General features: G+C 48.4%; 1 protein-coding gene across 4 annotated transcripts in view; it reads left to right on the top strand.

Annotated features, from left to right (window-relative positions):
• The window catches only part of ATP9A (ATPase phospholipid transporting 9A (putative)), a 133,050-nt gene that overhangs the window by 34,504 nt on the left and 74,571 nt on the right, over nucleotides 1-23,975 (top strand). For all 4 annotated transcript variants that reach the window (XM_045980134.1, XM_045980133.1, XM_045980135.1 and 1 more), the window contains exons 3-6: nucleotides 825-938; nucleotides 5,997-6,105; nucleotides 20,780-20,838; nucleotides 22,103-22,154. In XM_045980134.1, coding sequence (XP_045836090.1) covers nucleotides 825-938; nucleotides 5,997-6,105; nucleotides 20,780-20,838; nucleotides 22,103-22,154 — 334 coding nt within the window. The remainder of the gene's footprint in view (nucleotides 1-824; nucleotides 939-5,996; nucleotides 6,106-20,779; nucleotides 20,839-22,102; nucleotides 22,155-23,975) is intronic.

Here is a 23,975-nt window from a genome sequence, read left to right as displayed (position 1 = left end):
AAAAGGGCTGTTAGTTGCCTTCACCCCAGAGAGATGCATCATGTCTGCCCAGAGCCCCAGACAAGTCCCGCAGTGCCAGTCCCATGCCCAGGGTGCGTGGGCTCAGCCGGGCTCTGCCGGGACCCACCTCCACACGGAGTGGGATTCTGCTATATTTACTGTGTGGTGTCGAGATCATATTGTGGAGATGATGATTTACCTCGTTTTCTTTTCTTTCTTTCTTTTTTTTTTTTTTAAGATTTATTTATTTATTTGACAGAGATCACAAGTAGGCAGAGAGGCAGGCAGAGAGAGAGAGGGAAGCAGGCTCCCCGCTGAGCAGAGAGCCTGATGCCGGTGGATCCCAGGACCCTGGGATCATGACCCGAGCCGAAGGCAGAGGCTTTAACCCACTGAGCCACCCAGGCGCCCCTTACCTCATTTTCTTGATCAATCTTAGAGTAGAGGTATTTTCCACTGAAATCCCCTCTTCATGTTTTGAGGGGCCCACCTGTACTCCACATGGTTTTTAGGAAACAAGTCATAACAGATAAAGTTGAAGCCTCCCCCCGCAGCCCGCAGGGGTGCCCGCTCTTCCTGAAATTTATCATTTCCGTGTGTATCAATATGTATATTTTGACTTTGACCAAGGATATTTTTATTGCCCGTGTGTATTTTCCTGAACAGTCTGTAGGAGTGTTTCAGGTTCCCACGGAGGGTACCGTGGACGTTGCAGTCTTGGGTAGGGATGCTTTCAGCGGCTGCTCCCCTCTGCAAAACCTCCCCCGACCCCACCCACCGGACAAGGCTTGACGGTCTTCCTCTCTCCTTTCTCCTCTTTCCAGGTGCTGTTTAACCAGTTCAAATACTTCTTCAACCTCTATTTCTTACTTCTGGCCTGCTCTCAGTTTGTCCCTGAGATGAGACTCGGCGCCCTCTACACGTACTGGGTCCCCCTGGTAAGTAGGTCGGCCTGGTTTGTTCAGCGACCTCAGGGCTTTGGGAACAGACACTTCTTTGCCTCTGTCCCCCAGGGATCTGGAACAGGATACAACCCTTTAAGAGAGGAGACCCCCTCCAGCACCCCCGAGACTCTTGTGTGGACGCCCCCCGTTCAGGCACCCCCAGGAGCAGAGTGCGGTGAAGCCTGCGTTCTTGATTCATTCCGTCCGTCGGTTACTTGGTCATTCATTTCTTTAGCTACTGTGTATTGCGTACTTATTGTGCCTTTCACCCCCTTCTGGACTCTGGGCACACAGTGGCAAGCCAGAAAGATGAAGTTTCTGTCTTTGTGGGTTGTACTGTTGGAACGGTTTTCCGAGATCACGTTTTCTGTTTATGTAGAGTCTGTCAGCGTGAGGGTTTGAAAAGTACCGGGTTCTGTGCTTTGTGTATGAAGTCAGATGGAACTGGCCAGAATGCCCCTCCATTCCCTCCATTCCCTCCTTTACCTCCTTTTGGCAAGTGGTTATTGAGCACCAGCTGTGTGCCAGGCACTGTGCTGGGTGCTGGGTGCTGGGGACAGTGCACCGAATGAAACCGATAAAAACCCCTGCCCTCGTGGAGCTGGTTTTCAGAGGGGATAGACCGTAAACAGATGAACGAAATGATTTTGAATTGTAGGAAGTGCCACAGAGGTTATAGAATGAGGTCACAGGCTAGATGGGCAATCCCAGGCACGCTTAATATTTGTTGAATGGATGAAGGTGGGAGAAGGAGGTGGGGGGGGACAGCCTTAGCTGGTGTGGCCTTGGAAAGCCTCTTGAGGAGGGGATGGCTAGAGGGGTAGGAGGGCGGGAGTATTCCAACTACAGGGACCAGCCGTGCAAAGGCCCTGTGGTAGGCATGTGCTCAGAGCACTGGAAGAACAGAAAGAAGCCCAGTGTGACTGGGGGGTGGAGAGGGTGGAACCGACAGCTCTTCTTCAAATAGAGGCTGTTTATTTCTCACTGGGTTCGGTGGGACTGGGGGGAGAACTTGGATTCTCTGTTCATGAATATTGTTTAAGTTTTAATTGGGAGAAGACTGTTAAAGTAGAAAAGATTTAAGCTTTCCTTCAAGAAATAAGAGCAGACTTTTTTTTTCCCCTTCAGTGGCAGGTGGGAGATGATGAGGATTTGGTGTCCCGGCATGTACCGTGTAGGCGTGCCACTTGCTAAGGGATCCCTGAGTGCGTGGGTGTCCACACTATGTCGCGTTGGTGGACCAGTCCGTCCAGCAGCTCCAGCCCTGAGAAAGGAGAGGGGAGTCATTTTCCCCACGCGGGCGGGAAAGGTGCTCTGGGGATGTGCAGACTGTTCTGTCCTGCTCTCATTTGTAGATGAGCTAGGACTCTGGCAGCGGGAGCCAACTTCTGTTTGCATCCTTCCCTCGCATGGCAAGCATTCTCGTCTGTGCGCTGCGTCCTTACCCAGGGAGTGGCCCGCTGCAGACTCAGGGACTGGACTGACACCGTCCAGCAAGGGAGAGCAAGGGAGCTCCTGTCCTATCCAACACGGAAGGTTGCTGCTCTGTTCCCGCAGGTGCAGATGTGGGCCAGGAGAGCCAGACCCCGGAGTCAGAAACCTTAAGAGTTTTATATGAAATACCCCAATTTTATTTGTGTTTTGTCGTTTCACTGTTTACTACATAGCTATATAGACTCAAACCCTGAGTTGCTTATGGGGACTGCGATGGCCTAGAGAGTCCCCCCCCTCCCAAATGAGAGGACTGGCCCCAGCCCCTGCCTCTGTCTCCTCGCTGAAGTGATGCCTAGAGTTTCCTGGAGAAATCTGACCTTTGGTGCACACGGTCACTGTGGCCCCTGCCGTTTCCCCGTCTCCCCATCTCCCCGCTGATGCACCTGATTCCCTCAACTGTGGCCTCAGGTGGAAACCAGGCCGGTGAGCAGCAGCTGCTGGTGAGCAACTGAGCTTCCTGCTTCTGCGTCTGTGCCTCGTTTTACAACCGGCTTTTCCCGTGAGGGCCAGGACTGCGAGGGCAGTTTTTCCTCTTCCCAGGGGCGCAGAGAAGGAGGTTTGGGGTCAAAGACAAAGTAGATGGTATCTATTTCTAGGTGACGACACCTGATTTCCCCTAGGTTGTTTTTTTAATATTTCAGAAAATCCTTTTTTTTTTTTTTTTTTAAGATTTTATTTATTTATGTGAGAGAAAGAGAGCATACACAAGAGACAGCATGAGCAGGGGGTAGAGGGTGAAGCAGGCTTCCTGCTGAGCAGGAAGCCTGATGCGGGGCTTGATCCCAGGACTCTGGGACCATGACCTGAGCTGAAGACAGACGCCTAACCGGCTGAGCCACCCAGGTGCCCCTCATTTATTTATTAGAGAGAAAGCATGAGAGCGTGAGAGTGCGTACAAGCACAGGGGAGGGGTTGAGGGAGAAGCTGACTCCCCACTGATCCGGGAGCCCTAGGAGAGGACTCTGGGATCAGGACCTGAGCGACAGGCAGACGCTTAACCGACTGAACTACCCAGGTGTCCTCCTCTAGATTTTTCTGTGCAGAGTCTCTGCCCACTGCGAAAGGCCTCTCCTTCATCTGTAAAATGGGGACGACCGTGTCTCCTTCCTCGGCTTGTTGGATGAATTAAATGAAGTACTACAAATACGAAGCCTCCTTTGGCTCCCAGTGGACAGAAAATTCTCAGGACATACTCCCATTCGAATGTGAAAAATCTGGCACTAGTAACATTTCTCATTGTCTGGATGAAGATTTAATTTAGGATTTTTTAAAGATTTTTTTTGTTTGTTCATTAGAGAGTGAGTGAGCGTGAGAATGAGCAGGGTGGAGGGTTAGAGGGGAGGAGCACGCTCCCAGCTGAGCTGGGCGCCCAATGTGGGGTTTCCATCCCAGGACCCCCCGGGGTCATGACCTGAACAGAAGGCAGACGCTTAACCGACTGAGCCACCCAGCGGCATAAATCAGAAGATTTAGCTTTTGATAACTTTTTTGTGGTACTTACATCTAAGATGCACAGATACTGTGTTCGTGATGCGGTGAGCGTTGAATCTGTCAGCACCCGTGGAAACAGCACCTCGGTCAAAATAGAGAACGTTTTCATCACCCTGATTCCCTAATGCCCCTCTCTAGTCACCCCCTCCTGAACCGGAGGCAACTGCTTTTCTGATTTCTAGTTCATAGATTTGCTTTGCTTTGGTAAATCTATTTTTGACGCACAACTTTACAAAGGGAGGCTTACGACCTTCGGAATGGCTTTGTCTGGGCTCTCATCCGAGGCTGTGACTGCCTCCGATTCCTTTACAAGCTCAGACAACCCCAGGCCTCACTGTTAAAGCCTCTCTCTGACTATCTGTGGCCGTGAGGGGCCTCTTTAGCTGCAGAGCTGGAATTTATTTCGGGACTACATTTGTATCTCTTCGTGAAGGCGTTTTCTACCCCAAGGGATGGCCTGTCCTCTGGGATTGATGGGAGCTGTGTGTTTGGGGGTGGGGCCGGGGGAGCGGATATGATAATTCAGGGGGCAGCAGGGTTGGTCCGAGGCTCTGGTCTCTTTGGGAGCACACACGTTCCACCAGCATCAATGGGGTTTAGCTGGGCCCACGCAGAGAGAAGTGGAAACTGGAACATTTGAAAAAACGAACAGCAAGCACCTGGGTTCTGGCCCAGAACAGGGAAACCGGCAGCTTGGGAGGGGGAGGAGTTTTGCACCCTGGGTTTTGTGCTCCCCCAGAACAGGTTTCCTCTCCCCCACCCCCGGTCTGGTGATGCTTTTATTCTGAAACGTGCTAGTTTTGCTCTGGCCGCAGCCAGGACTGCATGATCTGATTGGAAACAGGAGTAATCCTTTGATTGTAAAGATGAAGGAGGCCTTGGAGGAGTTCCACAAAGCCGCCCATCTCTGGCTAGATTTACAGAAGAGATTTAAAGTCCTTTGAATCGAAGTTAATATATTTCACAGAGTAAACCGTATGAAAATGAAATGCCCCAAGAGTCACCGCTGCTAACCTTTAGCGTGGTGGTGCTTTCTGTATTTTTTTTTTTTAAATGACTTTAAAAGGAGATGACAAGGCTGTTTTGTAAGAAAAATGAATGCATGTTCTTGCCTTTATTGACACGAGAGGAGAGATCTAGATGGAAATAGATTCTTGTTATGGCTGACTCCTACGCCAGTCCCTACCAAATTTTATGACTTGGGGTACCTGGCCCCGGAAAGGTCGGGCAGTTTCTAATGTTCTTTTTATTTGTTGCTACTTAACGCAGTTAATACTTGGATGTGTTCTCTTTATAAGGATTTAACACCGTGCAGAGAGGAACAAAGTCCCCTTTGGCTCCTTCCTCCCTCTCGGTGCCTCCCTTGCAGAGGCGTCTAGCCAGTAGTTAAGGAAACTGGGAACTCCTCCCAGAGGATGGCGGCTGTCCCTGGTTGTGTAAATGCGCGGTGTTACATTGTATGTTGTGAAAAGCTGATTTGGCTCCTGGGTGGGTCAGGGCGTGGGATGGGATGGATCGCCTTCTTTTTACCCGTCTCCTGGTGCCCCGTCTGACTGGCTGGTAAGGTCTTCCAGGTTCCTCCGGGTGCAGAACAACAGACTGTTAGGAGCAAGGACTCTGCCAGATTTCCTGCAGGTCACTTAGAGCTTCCCGTCCTTGGGCAAGATGACTCAGCCTTTCTGTGCTTCCAAGGCTCCTCTTTCTCAGTGGCCGTGAGCAGAGGGTTGCTGTGGGGGTGTAGCCTAGTTGGAAGGGCACCCAGCATGTGGACTGTTAGCAGACACCATCCCTCTGTCGCTGCCTGTGGACGGACCACCTTTTCCTCTTAGAAGCCCTGCGGTGGCGGTGAATAGGGCTGCCGGTCTGTGTGTGTGTGGGCGTGTTTCCCCAGGGCTTGTGCACAGGAAGGAGTCTGAGAAGTGGGCTTGCCGGGGCGTGTGCATTTGGGGTAATTAGCAGGCCCTGTCCTGCTGCCCTCCAGTGTGGTCTCTGGCCTTTCCCGTCCCCAGCACCTGGAGAGGACGGTCGCCTTGAGCAGGGCTCACCCTCTCTGTGCTCTCTCCGCAGGGCTTCGTGCTGGCCGTCACCATCATCCGAGAGGCCGTAGAGGAGACCCGATGCTATGTGCGGGACAGGGAAGTCAACTGCCAGGCCTACAGCCGGCTCACAGCAAGAGGTCAGCCTCCCGACTCTGCCTAGGCCACCTCCTGCCACCTGACCTGGGGCCGCAGGGTTGCAGCTCTCATCATGGGCTGCTGAGAGTCAGGGAGCAGAGTTCAAGGCCCGGGGCCGGTGGGTGTGCAGACAGGACAGTGTGTGGTGGGGCAGTCACTCAGTTGCTGGGTCCAGGGAGACCAGGATGTGCCTGGGGCTGCCACCGTCTCTCTCAGAGCCAGGCCTGTGGGCTAACTGGGGCATCATCAGCCTGGAATGAAACTTCGATCATTGGGCACCCTCTTCTGGCTAACCCTGTCCCTTTGCCTGTCCCTGGGCTGACTGCGGAGAGAAGGAGGGAGCGCCTCTTGTTCAGGTGGAGGCTACAAGGTCTGTCCTACGAGCTGTAAAAGATCCTCTTTCAACATTACAAAATGCCTGCCACAACTTTGCAACATTAGTTCTTATTTTTATTATTATTACTATTTTTTAAAAAGATTTATTTATTTATTTATTTGACAGACATCACAAGTAGGCAGAGAGGCAGGCAGAGAGAGAGGAGGAAGCAGGCTCCCTGCTGAGCAGAAAGCCCGAAGCGGGGCTTGATCCCAGGACCCTGAGATCATGACCCGAGCGGAAGGCAGAGGCTTTAACACACTGAGCCACCCAGGCGCCCCTGCAACATTAATTTTTAAATAGGCACCAGATTTATATAAACACTGCATCTGTGAAGACTTCCTTGAAAGGCATCTTGTAAATCCTGAAAATTAAGGGGGGGAGTGTATATAGTCAGTCCGAAAGAGAAGTGACTAGATCGCCCGTCAGCATTGAATCCCTTGCAAGATGTATGCATTTTAAATTGGTGGAATTCAAAACAAAACAAAACAAATACCCAAACACCCCATGAAAACCCACAAAGCAACCCGGCCAATGCTGACTTCTATTTCAAGTACAAGTTCTACAGGAGATGACCTGTAAGATGTGTGCAGGAGTGAGAGCCTGTTACCTGAAGTTCCAGAAGACGGCTGGTCCCGCTCAGAGCTCAGTAATGTTTTGGGAGCAGCAAAAAGTCTGTGCCTTACCTTCAGGTTGTTCAAAATGCTGAAAAAGATGATGTTTCAGGGAGGGCATATCTGAGTCAAGTGTGAACTGCTTTCCCATGTTTTAATCTTCCCAAGAAAAGGCATCCACACGTGGTTTCAGGGTTTTGCACAGAATTTCCCTTCTAGGAACAATGTTGGAGGACTATGTTTTAGGCTCAAAAAAAAAAAAAAAATTAAAAAAAAAATTTCCCAAGGGCATGAATGTCTTTCATTTTAGTGCATTTAAATAGATTTTCATAGTTGGTGGTCTTAACATTTCGCAAGTCGCTTGGAGAAGTGCGGGATGTAGAGTTGGTATAAAAATGCTTTATTATCCCTAAACTACTGTATTTAGGACATTTTGCTACGTAAAGCAAGCCCAGCATAATCTTTGCAAAGGCAGGTGGCTTGGGCTTTCCACGTGGGTAATCAGAAGACCACTCTGCAGGGTGTTTTTGGTTTGTGTATATGAAATCCTCCCTTAATAACATATTCTGACTATAACATTTAAAATGCTAGGCAACCGACAAAAGCCCCATTGGGGAGAGGGTGCGGTGGATCTCTTTAGAGGGATTCCATTCATTCATCTATCCGGGCTCCAAACCTTCTTTGGTTCTTTTCATATTGCAATTGCTTTTCCCGTGAATGATTTTTCTGCCCTCCCCTGCATACCCCCTTCTCAGCTCCCGCTTTATCTTCACTCGGTTCTTGGAAAGATCCTAAGGAGAATTGGCAGATGGCTCTAGCATTAAAAACTTGTCTTCCTTTGTTGGTCTCCTTTTGTGGCCCTTGGTTTCCATTGTCATGCCAATGCGACAGTAGGGGAAACAGAGCGGAGTTCTGAATATTAACCCAGCCCCTGCTCGGCCCCGTTTGTTTTGAAAGCTCCCAAAAAAGCACTGAAGAAACTGTCAGCTCAGAAAGGGATCGAGGTGAGTTTAGTTATTTGATACACTTGAAGGGAAGGGGTTGGGGGAGGGCCGAGTAGGAAGCCCCAAATGGAAGGTTTCAGAGAGGAAGAGAAAGAAGCCTTTTTTGACTTCACTGTTTAATTACTTACTAATTTTCTTGAGTGAGGCTTTTCACATTTAGTAAGTTTAAATGCAAAATGAAACAAACATGTATAGGTCCACACTCGGTGTGGACCGGTTCCTTTTGTATCACATGCTGTCTTCAAATGTATTTTCCAACACATTTTGTAGAGTTCAGAAACCTTTAGAAACCAGAATATCGAGTCCTTGATCACTAGATACCAGGCCATGATGTTTACCTGCATTCTGCATCATTTCCAGGACTTGTGCTGATAAAATTTAAAAAATTGGCAGCGGGGGGGCGGGAGGGTGGTGATTTCTAACTAGGAAAAAAGTTACAAAAATCCTGTGGTGAACTCCAAATGCTAACATTTTTCCATGTTTGCTTTTTAATAGTCCTTCTCTCACTGGAGAATTAGGTTGCAGGCATTATCCCCTTTACTCCTGAATACTTCCACGCCTAATTCCTCGTAGGGCGTTTCTCTCACATAACACGCTACAATGATCAAAATCAGGGAATTCAACATTGGTACATTACTATTAATCCAATCTACAGTCCTCACTCAAAATTTCCCATTTGTTCCTGAAAACATGTCCTGTGTTTTTGTTTTTTGTTTTTTCCATACCCGAGCCCCCAGGGTCTAAAATACTCTGTTTTTAACAGGGTTTTTTTCCTGGTTCAGAAATCAGTATGGGTTATCCCAGTGGCATTTAACTGTCCTTGTTCCTTAATTTCCTCTAGCCTGGCATAGCTCCTTGGTTTTCTTTGATATGATGTTGACATTTTGAAAAGAACTGGCCAGTTTTAGGGAAGTTGCTTTGTGGCTTGTCCCTCAACTTGTGTTCATCTGATGTGTCAAAATTAGATTCATGACGTGCATTTTTAGCAAGAGTTAATAGAGTTTTAGGAAGAACAATGGCACAAGTCTTGTTGGGACTACGCCAGAGTTTTAGAGACATTATGGTAATCAAGTTGAAAAAAATCCCAAACTTCAAGAAAAGAGTGGATTTTAAACAACTAAAAATCCTGAAAGTAAGGCATTCATCACTGTGAGGAAAAATGGATGATAGTTTTTTTGTTTTTTGTTTTGGTTAATTGCTACTTCCATTTAGATCATCTTATTTCATTCAAATAATTTGTTACCTAAAATAACACACCAGTTAGATTAATTTTTAATGTCATTGTCATGGTCTAATAGGAAATATTTGAAGTATTTTATTTTGTTATTTTTTTAATTTTTAAAAATTTTTTAAAAAAGGTTTTATTTATTTGACCAAGCACAAGTAGGCAGAGAGGCAGGCAGAGGGAGAGGTGTCCCATGTTTGAAATATTTTAATATGTCATGTCAATAATATGTCACTTTTTCTTTATTTTCTGGAGAATTTTTTTTGACTATCACATATCCGAAGTTCACAGTAGGCTTCCGTGTTACAGAGATGAACCCAAGGGGCTGGGGATTCTGAGTGAAGTGTCCAGACATTTAAATACAGAGTTGAAAAATGCAACTAATAATTAATGTCCGGGGTAGGAGTCGGGTGGCTGATATCAAGGCTGTCCCTTTCTTGATCACTGCATTCCTGGTTCTGAGCACAGTGCCTGGCACTTGAAGAAAACGGTTCTGAGCCTGTGCCCTGCCTGGACTCAAGTGTCCTGCTTCCCCCTGCACCCAGCTCCGTGGGCAGGTCCTTAACGTGTCAGTAAATTGGGGTAGTAATAGTGCCTACCTTAGAGTTGCTCTAAATATAACTCTTGGATGAGAAGAACATAACACTGTGCCTGGGATTTGGTGTGGGCTCAAGAAGGCCGGTGGTGACGGTGTTGTAGCAGTGGTCCGTTAAATGCTGGTGGGTGTGGATAAATAAATGGGGGTATGAGCCAGGGGTCATGGGAGGTTATGGGAGCGAGTCAGAGAGGAGCTGCTCGGTCTTCTCAGAAGAAGTGACCTTCATCTTAAGTCTTACAGGGTGGAAAAGAGCAGGATTGGTTGTGTGTTTGTGGTGCACGGTGCAAGATGAACACGGGGGGCCCTTGTTCAAAAATTAAGAATTTCAAGATGGCAGCAGGCACGCATGGAGCCCAGTCTAGGACCCTTCTGAGCACGGGGTCCCGTGCTAGGACCCAGAGCACCAGGCACGCAGTGGCCCTGGGGAGGAGTCTCCCAAAGGCCGCGGGTGTGCTGGCTGGGAGTGTGGGGTATGTACCCCAGGTTCGGGCTCCGTCTTTTCTTCCCACTCAGGCCGTGTTTCCTGAGTCTCCCTCCTGGGAAAACAGAGGAGAAGACCGTGCAGGCCAACGAGGGCTGACCCTGTGGCGAAGTCTGTTCTGTGCTCTAGGAATCTGTGTGCAAGGCGTACTAGGGAGAAGATAGCATTGGACGTGTTTGAGAGATTCTGTTAAAACTGGAAAACCATGGAAAAAGATGAAAGATTACCCACCGTAAGCCAGCAGGTGCTGGGCAAGGTCTGGGGTGTAATTTCTTGAACAGCCGTGTGGAGGTGCCTTTTACAGATTGAACTGAGAGGCTCAGGGAAGGGGCCATGTTTCAGACGGTGTCGCTAGGTGGGGGAAAGGGCTGTGACTCGAACCCCGGCCCGTCTGAATGCATATCTTTAGCCTGTAGGTCTGGGCACCTACCATGTGCCGGGAGCTGGGCTCAGCACTTTCATAAAGAATATCTCACCAATAGTGGTGATATTCAGCCTTATGATGTGTGCTACAGGAGGGCTTGTGGGTTTAGGTCATTTTTAAAGCATGTTTCAGAGTCCAAAGGAATTTATTAATCCAGCATCCTCATTCTGGTTTTTTTTAAAATTTATTTAATTTTATTTATTTATTTGACAGAGAGAGAGGTCACAAGTAGGCAGAGAGGCAGGCAGAGAGGGAGAACAGGCTCCCCACTGAACAGAGAGCCCGATGCGGGGCTTGATCCCAGGACCCTGAGATCATGACCTGAGCCGAAGGCAGAGGCTTAAACCACTGAACCACCCGGGTGCCCCTTTTTTAAAATTTTTAATTAATTTATTATTTAACAGCAATAGAGAGCACAAGCAGGCAGAGAGGCAGGCAGAGGGAGAGGCAGAAGCAGGCTCCCCGCTGAGCAGGGAGCCCAATGTGGGGCTCGATCCCAGGACTCTGGGATCGTGACCTGAGCTGGAGGCAGTCGGTTAACAACTGAGCCACCCAGGCACCCCATAAAAATAATTTATTCAATTATTTTAGAGAGGGACAGAGGGAAAGAGTGAGTGGGGAGAAAGATAGAAAATCTCAAGCCAACTCCTCGCTGAGTTTGGGGCCCAACCTGGGGGTTGGTTTCAGGACCCACGAGATCATGACCAGAGCCTCCATCACGCGCTGGGGGCTTAACCGACTGGGCCAGTCAGGTGCCCCGAGCATCCTTGTTCTGAGGTGGACAAGCTGCCTGTTGTTGACAACCCTAGAGGGATCACGCTTTCAGACAGAGAAGCCTCCCCTCTCCTCCTTGAAATCCGCATTTGTAACAGGATCAGCCTGCAGGGAGGCTCCTAGGTTCTTAGGAGTTTTCTAGATCTGACTGTTCCAACGGTGTTCAGAGGCCCTGGAGATACCAAAGCCCAAGAAGAGAGCATCTTGAAGGGTTAGCAGACCCAGCGAGACGTCATCTTGTTGCTGCAGAGACTGGGGTTGGGTAGGGAAAGAGTAATCAGTAAATGGATTGTTCTTTTCCTGTGTGTTTCGCCCAAACCAAAAGTTTCATTCCGGGGGTGGAGGGGTGTGCCTTGATTATCACAGGTGGTGAGGGCAGTTGGATTTGCATGTGCCCAGGAGGAATTACGTGGGGTCTTCCTACCAGGAACCTTTTCCAGACTAACCTGTGATCAAGGGCTAAGTGAGGCACGCGGGTAATTAGCTTTGAAAGAAAGGGCAAACAGAGGTACAATGAACACAATTGCTGATGCTTCTTCCCCGCTGTGGACATCTGGGCACCCCTGGGAGCCATAAGTCATAGGCCCAAGGTCTGTGTGAGATGGAGAGAATCCTCCTGTCTTCAGTTTTTGAGTACTGTGTGGTGGTAAAAACCAGCTGATATGTTTAATCTTCCCCAGTTCTTTCCAGATGGTTGTGCATCCTTCCAGGTGCTCTGTTCACCCTTTGCCAAGTACAGAATCATCTCAGGATCTCGCCTCCACTTAAGAGTAATATATATATATATTTTCCAGTTCAGTTCAAAATCCATTTTGGACCATGATTTAGGATTGAGGCTTCCTGCTGAATGTTGAGGGCAAAGGATATTGGCAGTTTTATTCCATTGGCGTTGGTCATGAGACGGGAGGATAAGGTAGGAAAGATGCGTTCAGTAATGGGGCATTTTTTAGTTCATGGGTAATTAAATTGAAATTCTGTATTCTCTTTTTTTTCTTTTACTTGATAGAGAGAGTGAGACAGAGAGCATGGGAGGGGAGAGGGGCAGAGGGAGAAGCAGACTCCCCACTGAGCAGGGAGCCTGATGCAGGACTCCATCCCGGGACTCCAGGATCATGACCTGAGCCAAAGGCAGTCGCTTAAGCAGCTGAGCCACCCAGGCACCCGAAAATCTGTATTCTTAAACACAAGTACCATTTGTGTTTTCAAAGTATAAACTCTGTAGAGACATGATACGTTTTGTACTTTAAATTTTTTTCACTTCATTTTTAAAGTTTCAGATATTTATTACCTAGTGCAAACCCCAACACAATTCACCAACGTGATTATTTCCTGGATAACTGGAAAGCTGTGCACATGCCTTCTGGAAGACTTTCATGCTAAGCACCTTTCTAGTGAAACATTTCATTTAGAAGTGTAGACCATTGGGGGCACCTGGGTGGCTCAGTTGGTTAAGCAACTGCTTTCGGCTCAGGTCATGATCCCAGAGTCCTGAGATCGAGCCCCACATCGGGTTCCTTGATCAGCGGGGAGCCTGCTTCTCCCTCTCCCTCTCCTTACTACTCTACCTGCTTGTGCTCTCTCTCCCTGTCAAATAAATAACATTTATTAAAAAAAAAAAAGACATCTAGACCGTCTTCAGTTTTGCTATCAGAATGTCAAATGTGCGACGGTCACAGAGCAGAACTTGTATTGATCGCTGGGACCCATTTTGTCCTGGGCTTCTGGGTTATTTTTCCCATCCCTGCTGACATCCTGATTGAACAGTGCCAGGTTCGAGACATACAGCATTGCTCCAAAACCTCCCGCTCCAGTAAATGGGAAGAGAGGGGATGGAGCTCTTAGGCTTCTCGGCCTGATCCAAGATCTGGCGTGACATGGTTGTGGCCGAGGCCTCTGGTCCAGAAGAAGAAAAGATCAAATCTGCAAGGCGCCCAGCACTAAGGTGTCCCTACACTGGCGGGCCATCCCTGTTTTATAATTCCTTCCTAGAGGAGAGAATTACAGTGATGGTCTTTTTAATATTATCTACAGCAAACGGACTGCCAGAGTCCTTTACGGAGGAGTTCAAAGGCAGTTGAGGAAGCGGAGGCTTGCCCTGCCGAGTGTCCCTCGTTAGGATTCGGCGCGTCAGTTTTACGAGTCTTATTTAAAACAGATCTTGCCAGACGACACTTTCCCATACATCCTCCGACAGATGCCAGGTTATTTCAGACCCATTCATTTCTTTGTTTTTTCCAAGTACTCCATTTTACTTTATTACACATCATTGGTGAACTGATCTATTGTTTAATTTAAAAAGACCTTCCCGGGGCGCCTGGGTGGCTCAGTGGGTTAAAGCCTCTGCCTTCGGCTCAGGTCATGATCCCAGGGTCCTGGGATCGAGCCCCACATCAGGCTCTCTGCTCCGCAGGGAGCCTGCTTCCTCCTCTCTCTCTGCCTGCCTCTCTGCCTAGTTGTGATTTCTCTCTGTCAAATAAATAAAATATTTAAAAAAAATAAAATAAAATAAAAAGACCTCCCCCCCCCAAAAAAAAAACCCTGAAAACAATCTCACATGCACAGTGCACTGTTATCTCTCCCAGATTGTATCTGTCTCCACCCCCGCACCCTCCCACCACTGGGCTGTGGGTCTGTTTCTTCATCCCTGGGCACCGGAAGGAGGGAGGACCATTTATATATTTATTTTAAAAGCCTCTGTTGGGTATAAACTTGCTATCCTTAAACCTCAGCTTTCCTTTATAAGTTCCCACTATTTTAAACAAAAGCCCCAGGATGCGGCCCTGGAATTTACAATACTACTTCTCAGCCCTTTGCCTGTTTTCAAATAAGTCTTTTCTTAGGCTCTGGGGAGTGCAGACAGCTCTCCTGGAATATGAAAATTTCAACGTGAAACCTCTGAACTCTGCCAGGTCTGCAGAGGCGTTTTAACGTCCACCCCAGGAAATGTACACACGCTGTAGAATTTACAACTCATCACTGTCACAGACTGTGAGCTCAAGAGTAATACATTAACCAGCGTTGGTGCGTAGTTTGCTGCCCAAGATCTACAAAAGCAATCAGTGTCCTGCATGCACAATGGAAAAGAGAAGTAGGGCTGGAGGTATTCGGGATCAAAATGGGCCCACACATACGGGTGCCCCGGAATTTATTTAAAAAAAAAATTTCTTTCTTGCGGGCTGTTCCGTAGTTTGGCTGAATTGTCATTTGCTTGTTTCGACTCCAGGGAAACATCTGGTTTCTCCCTGCAATGGAGACAAACTGCTCTTATTCTGAGGCTGTCATCCATGAAAAGCATGGTTTGGGCTCAATAGCTTTGCTTATGAAAGGCTTGGGGTCCCTCTCTGCAGAAATAAACAGCTCTTGTAATTGGAATTTTGTTCCCTGTTATAAACTCTGGCTCAGGGGTGACTCGGGGAGAGTGTCGAAAGCTGAAAGGGATAAATGCATTTTATAGAAGGCATTTGGTGATTGAGGATGTGGCCAGCAGACAGTTTCCCATTAACCTTTGTAAAAACGTCTTAGCCAAACTTCTGTAAAGTTTCTGCGACTTTATCTAGAAATCCCAGAGGCTGGAGGTTGGAGGCTGGGTGTTAGGGGAACCTGGAGAGCAGGGCGGGCTGGGGAGGGGGAAGGGCTGTGGCCTTCTGTTCTCAGAAGGTGGCCAGGTTTTCCTGTGCTCTGTGTACTGAAGGTGTTGCTGGGTGCTTTTGCCTCTGTTCAGGGGAAGCTACGTAATTTGGGGGGACCCTGTGCAAAATGACCTTGTTGAAAAGTTATTAAGAATTTGAAGATGATGACAGGTCGTTTACTCGAGGGTGGGGGCCTGTGTGAACACAGGGTTGCACCCCCAGGGGGCCGGCTGTAGGAATCTCAAGGCAAGTGAGAAGGAAAAGGGAAGAAGCCGTGTTCGGGGGTGTGCTGACTTCTCTCGATGGGACCTCGGGAGAGTGTTTTCTTCTAGTCGGAGACCGGGCAGTAGGGAGCCCTCCTCCTGTCTCTGAATACTCACTGTTACTTTGTTAGGCAGACGGGAGGTCTGCCAGAGTGCGTCTGCACCTCGCTCTATCTTTTTTGTTTTGTTTTTTTGGCAAGAACATTTGTAGAAAACTCAGAATAGCAGTTAACGTAAGGTTAGAAATCAGGTATTCAGAGCCCTTTCTGCAGTTTGAAGTGTTTTTTCATTCTGCGGGTTAATCCCAGCCCCCAGAATGCCTGGCCTGTCAGTCGCATTTTGTCCCCCTTTTCTTCTGCTTCCCTCCGTCACCCTGGCCATGGCAGCCGTGAGGGCCATGTGAAGAAGGCCTTTGTTCAGATGTCCACCGCCGGCCGTGGTAGCTGGCTGGTGGCAAGCAAGCCCAGTCAACGTTGGAACAGGAACCCTGGTATCTGTCTTCCCTTCTCTTTTCTTCCTGCCACGTTTTCATTCTTCTGGTTTTATGCCTGTCCTCATTCAGAACACACACACACACACACACACACACACACACACATGCACAGACCCACACCACCCTGCACACAGCCCTGCACAAAGCCCTGCACGGCGTGTTGTTGATTGCCAACAAATGGCAAGGTGGAAAGGGAAATCCAAATTTATGGTCAAGACTGTGGGGTCAGCTCGACGGAGCGGAGAGTCTGAAGATGTCCCTTGGTGCAAGCTGCAGAGACACAGCCCCCCCCCCCCCCAGCCAACACACACACACACACACACACGCACGCACGCTAGTGAGGAACCATGGCTAAAAAATGCAAGTGGCCTCTTGGTTGTGTGGCTCACACTGCCCTCTTCCCGAGAGGGAGCCTGCCGGCTGGCAGATAGATACAGTAGAAGCCCTTGTCTGGGGACCGGCCTGCTGGCCTCGGTCAGAGTCCGCTCGGCAAGCGCGCGGATTAAAAAGGGTTTTTGTTGCGGTAGAGCAGATGGACAGGGAGAGGCAAGAGTTCACGGTAACTGATCATAAATCAGGGCTCCCTTGTAGAAGGGAAGGATCTGGGTCTGGTCACTTAGAAGTTTGAGCTAATTTAATTTCTTCTTCTTCTTTCTTATTAGAAGAACACCTCATGCTTATAAAAAAAAAAAAATCACTGTAAAGAATTTAGAAAGTATGTGTGCCAGAGAAAGGGATAAACTCCCTTTGTCCCCAGGCAGAGTCACCCGTCAAGGCCTCCGGTTTAATCCTCCTGATTTTGTCTGTCCAGCTGACATCCCCGTGCATACATACGCAGATATGACCAAGACTGAAAATACGAATTTCTCACTGAGTTAAATACGAGAGAAGACTGGGAGCCAGGTCCGGAAGATTGGAACACAAGCTCAACGATCGCATGGGTCAGGCCACCAGCCTCAATGTTAGTAATAAAACCAAAGACTATGTGTAAATTTATGTTTGGGAAAGCCGAGGCGAGCTCAGGTGAAGGAGAAGTTCATTGGCACAGAGGGCCATGCAGAATTTACGGTCTTCCTTTCTTCCAGCGCGGCCTGGATACACTCCCTGGGAAGACTAGCTTGTCTGTGCTGTTTTTCCTGCTGCCCTCTAGTGGCACTGAGAGAAATGGTCAGGCAGGGAAAGAATTCTGCACATTGGACTCTTGTCTTCCCCCATTTTTCTTTTCTTTTCTCTCTTTTTTTTTAAAGATTTTATTTATTTATTTGACAGACAGAGATCACAAACAGGCAGAGAAGCAGGCAGAGATAGAGGAGGAAGCAGGCTCCCTGCCAAGCAGAGAGCCTGATGTGGGGCTCGATCCCAGGACTCTGAGATCATGACCTGAGCCGAAGGCAGAGGCTTTAACCCACTGAGCCACCCTGGTGCCCCCTCCGCATTTCTTTTTGCCTTTCCTTTCCTTTCTCCCTCCCTTACTCCTTCCCTTCCTCTCTCTTTCTCTCTCTCTCTCCTTCCATTTCTTTCTTTCTTTCTGATTTTATTTTACTTATTTGAGAGAGAGTGATAGAGCCTGAATGGTGGGAAAGGGGTTGGGTCAAACAGAGGCAGAGGGAGAAGCAGAGTCCTTGTTGAGCAGGGAGCCCAATGCTGGGTCCCAGGACCCCAGGATCATGACCTGAGCTGAAGGTAGATACTTAACCGGTTGAGCCATGCAGGCATCTCTCTATTCCCCCATTTCATTTTCCTTTCCTTTTCCTTCCTTCCTTTCTCATTTTTTATTTTATTTTATTTTATTTATTTGAGGGAGAGTGATAGAGCCTGAGCAGTGGGGAAGGGATTGGGGCAGAGGGAGAAGCAGACTCCCTGTTGAGCAGGGAGCCCAGCGCTAGTCCCAGGACCCCAGGATCATGACCCGAGCTGAAGGCAAATGCTTAACCCGTTGAACCACACAGGCATCTCTCTCTTCCCCCATTTCTAATGCTCTCACTCTGGCTCAGTAGATGTCCTCCGTTCCCTCTGCACATATTTTGACATAAGGAACCCTTGAGGCTCTGGGGCTCTCATTGAATTTAGTCCTGTGTTCGGTGAAAATGAGTCACAGGAAACATTCATAGTGTGAGATGTCCCAACCGGGAGAGTCCAGAAGCCCTCAGAGCAGCCGAGGGTTGGTTCAGTTCACCGCTTGCTGGGTAGTCTGTCTAGAAGTCATTCTTCATGTTTGGGGGTTTCCCTCCTAGTGGTAGTTCCACTGACTGTTACCAGCACAAAATTCAGTTAAGTACAAGAATTAATTAAGATGAAACTCTGTGGAACCTATTGGAAAAAGTTGGTTCAGTAGAGATCATTGGAATGCTATGAAAAATCTCAACAGCGATAAATTATTAAAAAGACATATTGGATTATGTGAAAAGCATAGGATACTGTGAAAAACTGTAAAAACCTGACGTTGTACACTCAGATTATTTCATTAGCGTCTTTAAGTTCGTAAGCTCAAGCTAGAAGTCCTGTGCTTAGTGAATGTTGGGGTTTTGTTGAATGAGTGACCACAGGGATGGAATAGCAGATTCGTGATTCCCTTTCCACTTTTGCCCTCACTGCTGGATGAAAGGGCACTTTATTGAGGAGGATTGAGAGTCATTATTACTTCCTTTCTTTCCTTTCCTTACCAAATGTTGGTAAGTTAAATGGGCTTTTTACGAAAAGCCAGCGACGGACGTAACGATTTCTCGGTGTTGCCCCTTCTGCAAGAATTTGACCATCACCAGAATCAAGGTCCCCCTCCTCTCTGGGCTTGTCCATAGAACCACCAGGCCTCGACCCGCCCTTCCACCCTCCTCTCTTGCTGTTCCCTGCCTTCCATCCAGTGCTTCTGGTCTTGCCGAGGGAGGTGCAGCCTGGGGCCACACGCAGGCATGGACGACTCACATGCACCACTTTCTCCCATCTCCTGCCTTCCTTTCATGGGTACTGGTCACCGGTGTCCTTTATCCGGCCAACTCCGCTCTCACCTTCCCTGCCAAGCCCACCCCATTCGCTCATGATTTACTCGTTGCCTCCTTCCCTCCACTGGAATGTGAGTTCCATGTATCCATCCCCACCTCTGGATCAGCGGGCTTACAGCAGGCATGCAGTAGATGGTGCTGGAACGTTGAAAGTATGACCAAGAGCCTTCTGATTGCGGGACAGCGTTCGGATCCTCTTCCAAAGGGGGAGATTTTCCCCCTCTCTGCGCCCTAGTCTCCCTGACTCACCCACATCATTTCTCTCACGATTTTGCACTAACTGCATCTGTCTGGCTCTCTTTCTTACCAGCTCATGGGTTTGCAAACTACGGCCCTGGAGGCAAATTCAGCTCCGTGCCTTTTTTTTTTTTTTGGTATGGCCTGGTTGCCAAGAATCGTTTTGACCCTTTGGTGGCGGGACCGATTGTTGGCAGAGTTGGGAACCTCACCTCTTGGCCTACAAAACCTAAACTGTTCACTGCCTTGGCCCCCACCAGCATGTTTGTGGACTCCAGAAGGAACCCGACCCTTTTTTTTCTCGGATGAGGGGACTGCCTTGCATCTTTGAATTCCCACGACATAGCACTCAATAAATGTTCTTTTTTGGCCTTGAACTGAACTCATTTTTTTTTTTTTTTTTAATATTCCCCTTCTGGAGTTAGATGAGGTTGTGAATCCTGGCTCTGATCCTTTCTAACTGTGAGGCTGGTTCGGTGGGGATGGTGCAGGTCTGAGCCTACTTTCCTCGTCTGAAAACTCCTGAGGCAATAATAGCCATTTCTAAAGGCCATTGTGAGGACGAAAGGCAGCTGTCACCATGGCAGTGCCTCGAAGGTGCTGAGTTCAGGTTTGTGTTTAACGTTAGCTTTTACTGTTTATCCATGTAAACGTCCAGCGCAAGTTGCGTGGTCTGATCATAGTCACATAAAATATGTACCAATCACAAACTTTTTAAAAGATTTTATTTATTTATTTGAGAGAGCGAGCAGGAGTGAGGCAGAGGGAGAAGCAGACTCCCCACACTGAGCAAGGAGCCCAGCTCTGGACTCAGTCCCAGCTGGGATCATGACCCGAGCTGAAGGCAGATGCTTAACCGATGGAGCCACCCAGCTGCCCAGCAACTGCAAATTTTAAAAAATCAGGCTTTTTAGGATGACTTCTTTCTTTTCAGGGATGTCAAAAATTAAAAGCTGATTTTCCAGGGGGCATCTGGGTGACTCCGTCTGTTGGGTAATCATGATATTGTGATTTCGGCGCAGGTCATGATCTCAGGATTGTGAGATCAAGCCCCACGTTGGGCTCTGTGCTCAGCGGGGAGTCAGCTTAAGGTTCTCTCCCTCTTCCTCTCCCCCCACTCATGCCTTTCTCTCTCTCTCTCAAATAAATAAATAAAATCCTAAAAGAGAAAAAAAAAAAAGGAGTTGCCCTGTCCATGGATCTGGTCCTTAATTTTCTTCCCCTTTTCTGTGTTGTTGTTTGTCTTCTTTTGAGGTTGAATGAGTCTCACGGTACCAATTTAGAAAAGCATCTGAAGTGCCGTTAAGACAGAAGGCACCTGATGTGAGGGGGTGAGTTAGTGCAGGGCTCTGAGAGGTGGGGATTTGTTCCCGGAGCGGTCTCTGCAGCAGGTGTCTCTTCCCGGAGAGGCAGGAGACGCCGATGAGGCTGGCTGGGCCCGGAAGGGAATTACTTCTGGGCATACCGTATTGGCTTTGCAGGCTTGTGGGCACTCTACAAAGGCATGAGGAATTGAAATGCATTCACACATGACGTATCTTGGACCTCTTTCTTCGCAGGGACAGTGAAGGTGAAAAGCTCCAACATCCAGGTTGGAGATCTTATCATCGTGGAAAAGGTGGGTGGGATCCCACAGTTTGTGACCGGTTGCTGTGTGAGTGTGTTAAGTGGGAAATCATGGCCACCACGTCATAGATCCTGACTCCGGTAGACTAAGTGAATGTAGGCTTTTTGGGATTCTCTCCTAAAGCTTTGCCTGGGGAGGAAAATTTCTTTGCCATGAGACACCCACATAGAATAACTTTTCAAGGTTTACGTATGCTGGTTAGCCAAAAATTTTGCTTACAAACCCAAGTTTTGATTTCCTATTTGATGTGTTTGTTTTGGTGATTTTTTTTTGTTTTTTCTTTTTTGCTTGTTTTTTAAAAATATTACTATGAAGTCTTTCCTCGAAGCCTGCTTTCACATAAAAATATTTGTCATTTACCGTTTTGAGCGATTTTAGCTTGCATTTTTCTTGACTTAAACATCATGCCCTTCTGTCGTTTTTGTGGGGAGCACGGGTCACGTGTAAGAGGAGAATAGTAAAAAGGGCCCCAAATGCCTTTTTTAAAAAATAGCGCCATTCGTACGTTTATGACTTCAGCAAACACTCCCGTCTCTTTTTGGAAGGTCGTGGTTTTGGGGGTGGCCCTGGAGAGGCTTGGAATAATATTTGACTAGAAAAGGATCGTATCCTAGCTTGTTTCTGTAGGAAGTGAACTGTGCTCCTTTAAAGGGATTAAATCCAAGAACTCAAAGTTGATTTGAGGTGAAGGGAAGCTCCCCTGTGTAGTAGCTCAGGAGAGCCCACGGACCCCCTATGTTATTACATACTTCTCTGTAATTAAACGAGGGCTGCCGTTGGCTTACGCCCGCGTTTTCTCGAGAATGGCTTTTGTCGTTTCTTACCGCTCGACTTCCTTATTAAAATTCCACTCAAAGCCACACATCAAGCCAGAGAATGGGCAGGAGCAGAAAGCGTGAGCGAGTGTGCGTGTGTCTTTGGTTTCAGCAGACTGCCTGCAAGAAAGCCGGCGAGGGTGGCTGGCTTTTGGCCCGGGCCCTTCTGGCTGGAATTTTGGGAGGTAATGGTTGGATTCTCCAGAAAACTGGAAGCTCTCTTTTCTGAGAGAAGATTTCAATAGGGGATTAGCAAAGTAACAGCGGCGAGCAAGATTTTTCAGATTCAAAACAAAATAAATCCCCAAAGCTGTGTGTGATGAGGCTGTGGGTTTCGGCGGCCCTCCTCCCTGGTGAGGGGGCTGCGGCAGGGGTGGGGAGGAGGACGGAAACCCCACACATGGCCATTCACGGTAACAGTCTTTCTTTTCATTACACAGAACCAGCGGGTCCCTGCTGACATGATCTTCCTGAGGACATCAGAAAAAAACGGTAAACATCTGGGATCAATTTTGAAAATAACCATTAACCTTTCAGTGGTAATTTGGCAAAATAATCATTTGAAAATGGAACAGAAGTAGATGATCATTTTGGAGCCAGGAAGGCAAATCAGAAACATCTCTTTTAATAGAGCGGTCTTTAAACAAAACAAAACAAAACGTCTTCGGTCCTCGCAGGTCAATAGATTTTAATCGTCAGCAAGATAGAGTTAGCTGGGCCCAGGCTGAGTGCCCAGCTGGTAGGTCCACAGACGGCGGCTATGATTTTCCTTTCTGGGCTGCTGTTGGGCTCAACTGTAGGACTTGGCGGGATCAGGAAGCACTTTTCACAGATAGAAACATCCAGAAATCCTCTCTCTTCTGAGAAAATGCCAGGAGATACGTGTGACCCTAGAGAAGCTGGGGAGAGAGGTAGGTGGCCTTTCTGGCCCTTGACTCATGAGCCGTGAGGCCACACCCACCATCACCCGTGAATGTCTTTATTCCCACGGCCCACTGGGACCTGAGCGAGCTGCTCCGGGCTCCTACCCGATGCCGCTCCCTCCCAGTTTTCCCCGGGTGGCTGATACCGCTGCCCCCCAACCCCACCTGTTGACTTTCATCTCCTCCTTCTCCTTTTCTTTTTTTCTGTCATTTAAGCTGTGTTGAGGAAACGAGGCTGTTTTTCGCCCGAGAACAGGCACAACCAGATCTTGGAGCATCTGACAAAAGTAACATTTGTGTTCCTTCAGGGTTGCCGTCATTTCTTTTATTACGAATCAAATAAAAGTGCAGGTGAAATTTTATACGGACAATAGTTTACCCAGAGATGGCGTGGAAGGCCCTGGATTCAAAGTCTTTTTTCAAAGCCTCCAGCTTTGTCCTCAGTGGGTTCTTGTGTCGTTATCTGTGAAGACGGAGTGTCATGGATTAGGGTCCCTGAAATGCTTCCCTCCCTGCCCCTTCCCCGTGCCCCCCCCCCAAAGATTAGACGAGCTTTTCCTTAATGGTGCCTGGAGGTCTTCGCTGCGGTGTCCGGGAATTCAGCGCGTTCTGGGTCTGATGAAATCCACAGCTGATGCACGGCTGGGCGGGCATGTCCGACGGAAAGAGGCCTCGCGTGCGGGTGGGGAACGAGCACATGCTTTCGTAGCGCCTCCTGCCGTTTGAGCAGCCGCCAGGGTCCGTTGCGGCGTCCACGCTGTGGGTGCTGTTCTGTCCATTTTTACACGCAGGGAAACCAAGGCTTGGAGAGGCTAAGTGTCCCCAAGGATGTGTGGCCTGTAAGTCGGGCAGCTGGTCTTGAATCCAGGAGTCTGGTTTCTGATCAGGTGTCCTGCCTAGAGCGGCCTCGAATGCTGCCCCGTGCCAGCCCCCCTGCTGGGGCTTCTCGCATCCAAATCTCTATAGCAGGCTCCTGCGCTCCCTGTCCTCCCGTTTCACAGACCGGGCCTGGTATTTAGCAAAGTCAAGAAACTGGCTGAGGTTCCTATTGTGAGTGGATGATGGACTGAGGACTTTTTTTTTTTTTTAATTACCTTATTTGTCGGGGCGCCTGGGTGGCTCAGTGTAGGTTAAGCCGCTGCCTTCGGCTCAGGTCATGATCTCAGGATCCTGGGTTCGAGCCCCGCATCGGGCTCTCTGCTTGGCAGGGAGCCTGCTTTCCCCTCTCTCTCTGCCTGCCTCTGTGCCTACTTGTGATCTCTCTCTCTGTCAAATAAATAAAATCTTTTTAAAAATTTACATATTTGTCAGAGAGAGCAGCAGGCAGAGCAGGCAGAGGAAGAAGCAGGCACCTTGCTGAGCAGGGAGCCCGATATGGGACTCGATCCCA

Source organism: Meles meles, chromosome 16 (genome assembly GCF_922984935.1).
Source record: "Meles meles chromosome 16, mMelMel3.1 paternal haplotype, whole genome shotgun sequence".
Lineage (NCBI taxonomy): Eukaryota > Metazoa > Chordata > Mammalia > Carnivora > Mustelidae > Meles > Meles meles.
The sequence above is the reverse complement of the archived record's forward strand: the minus strand, read 5'-3'. Positions and strand labels throughout refer to the sequence as shown.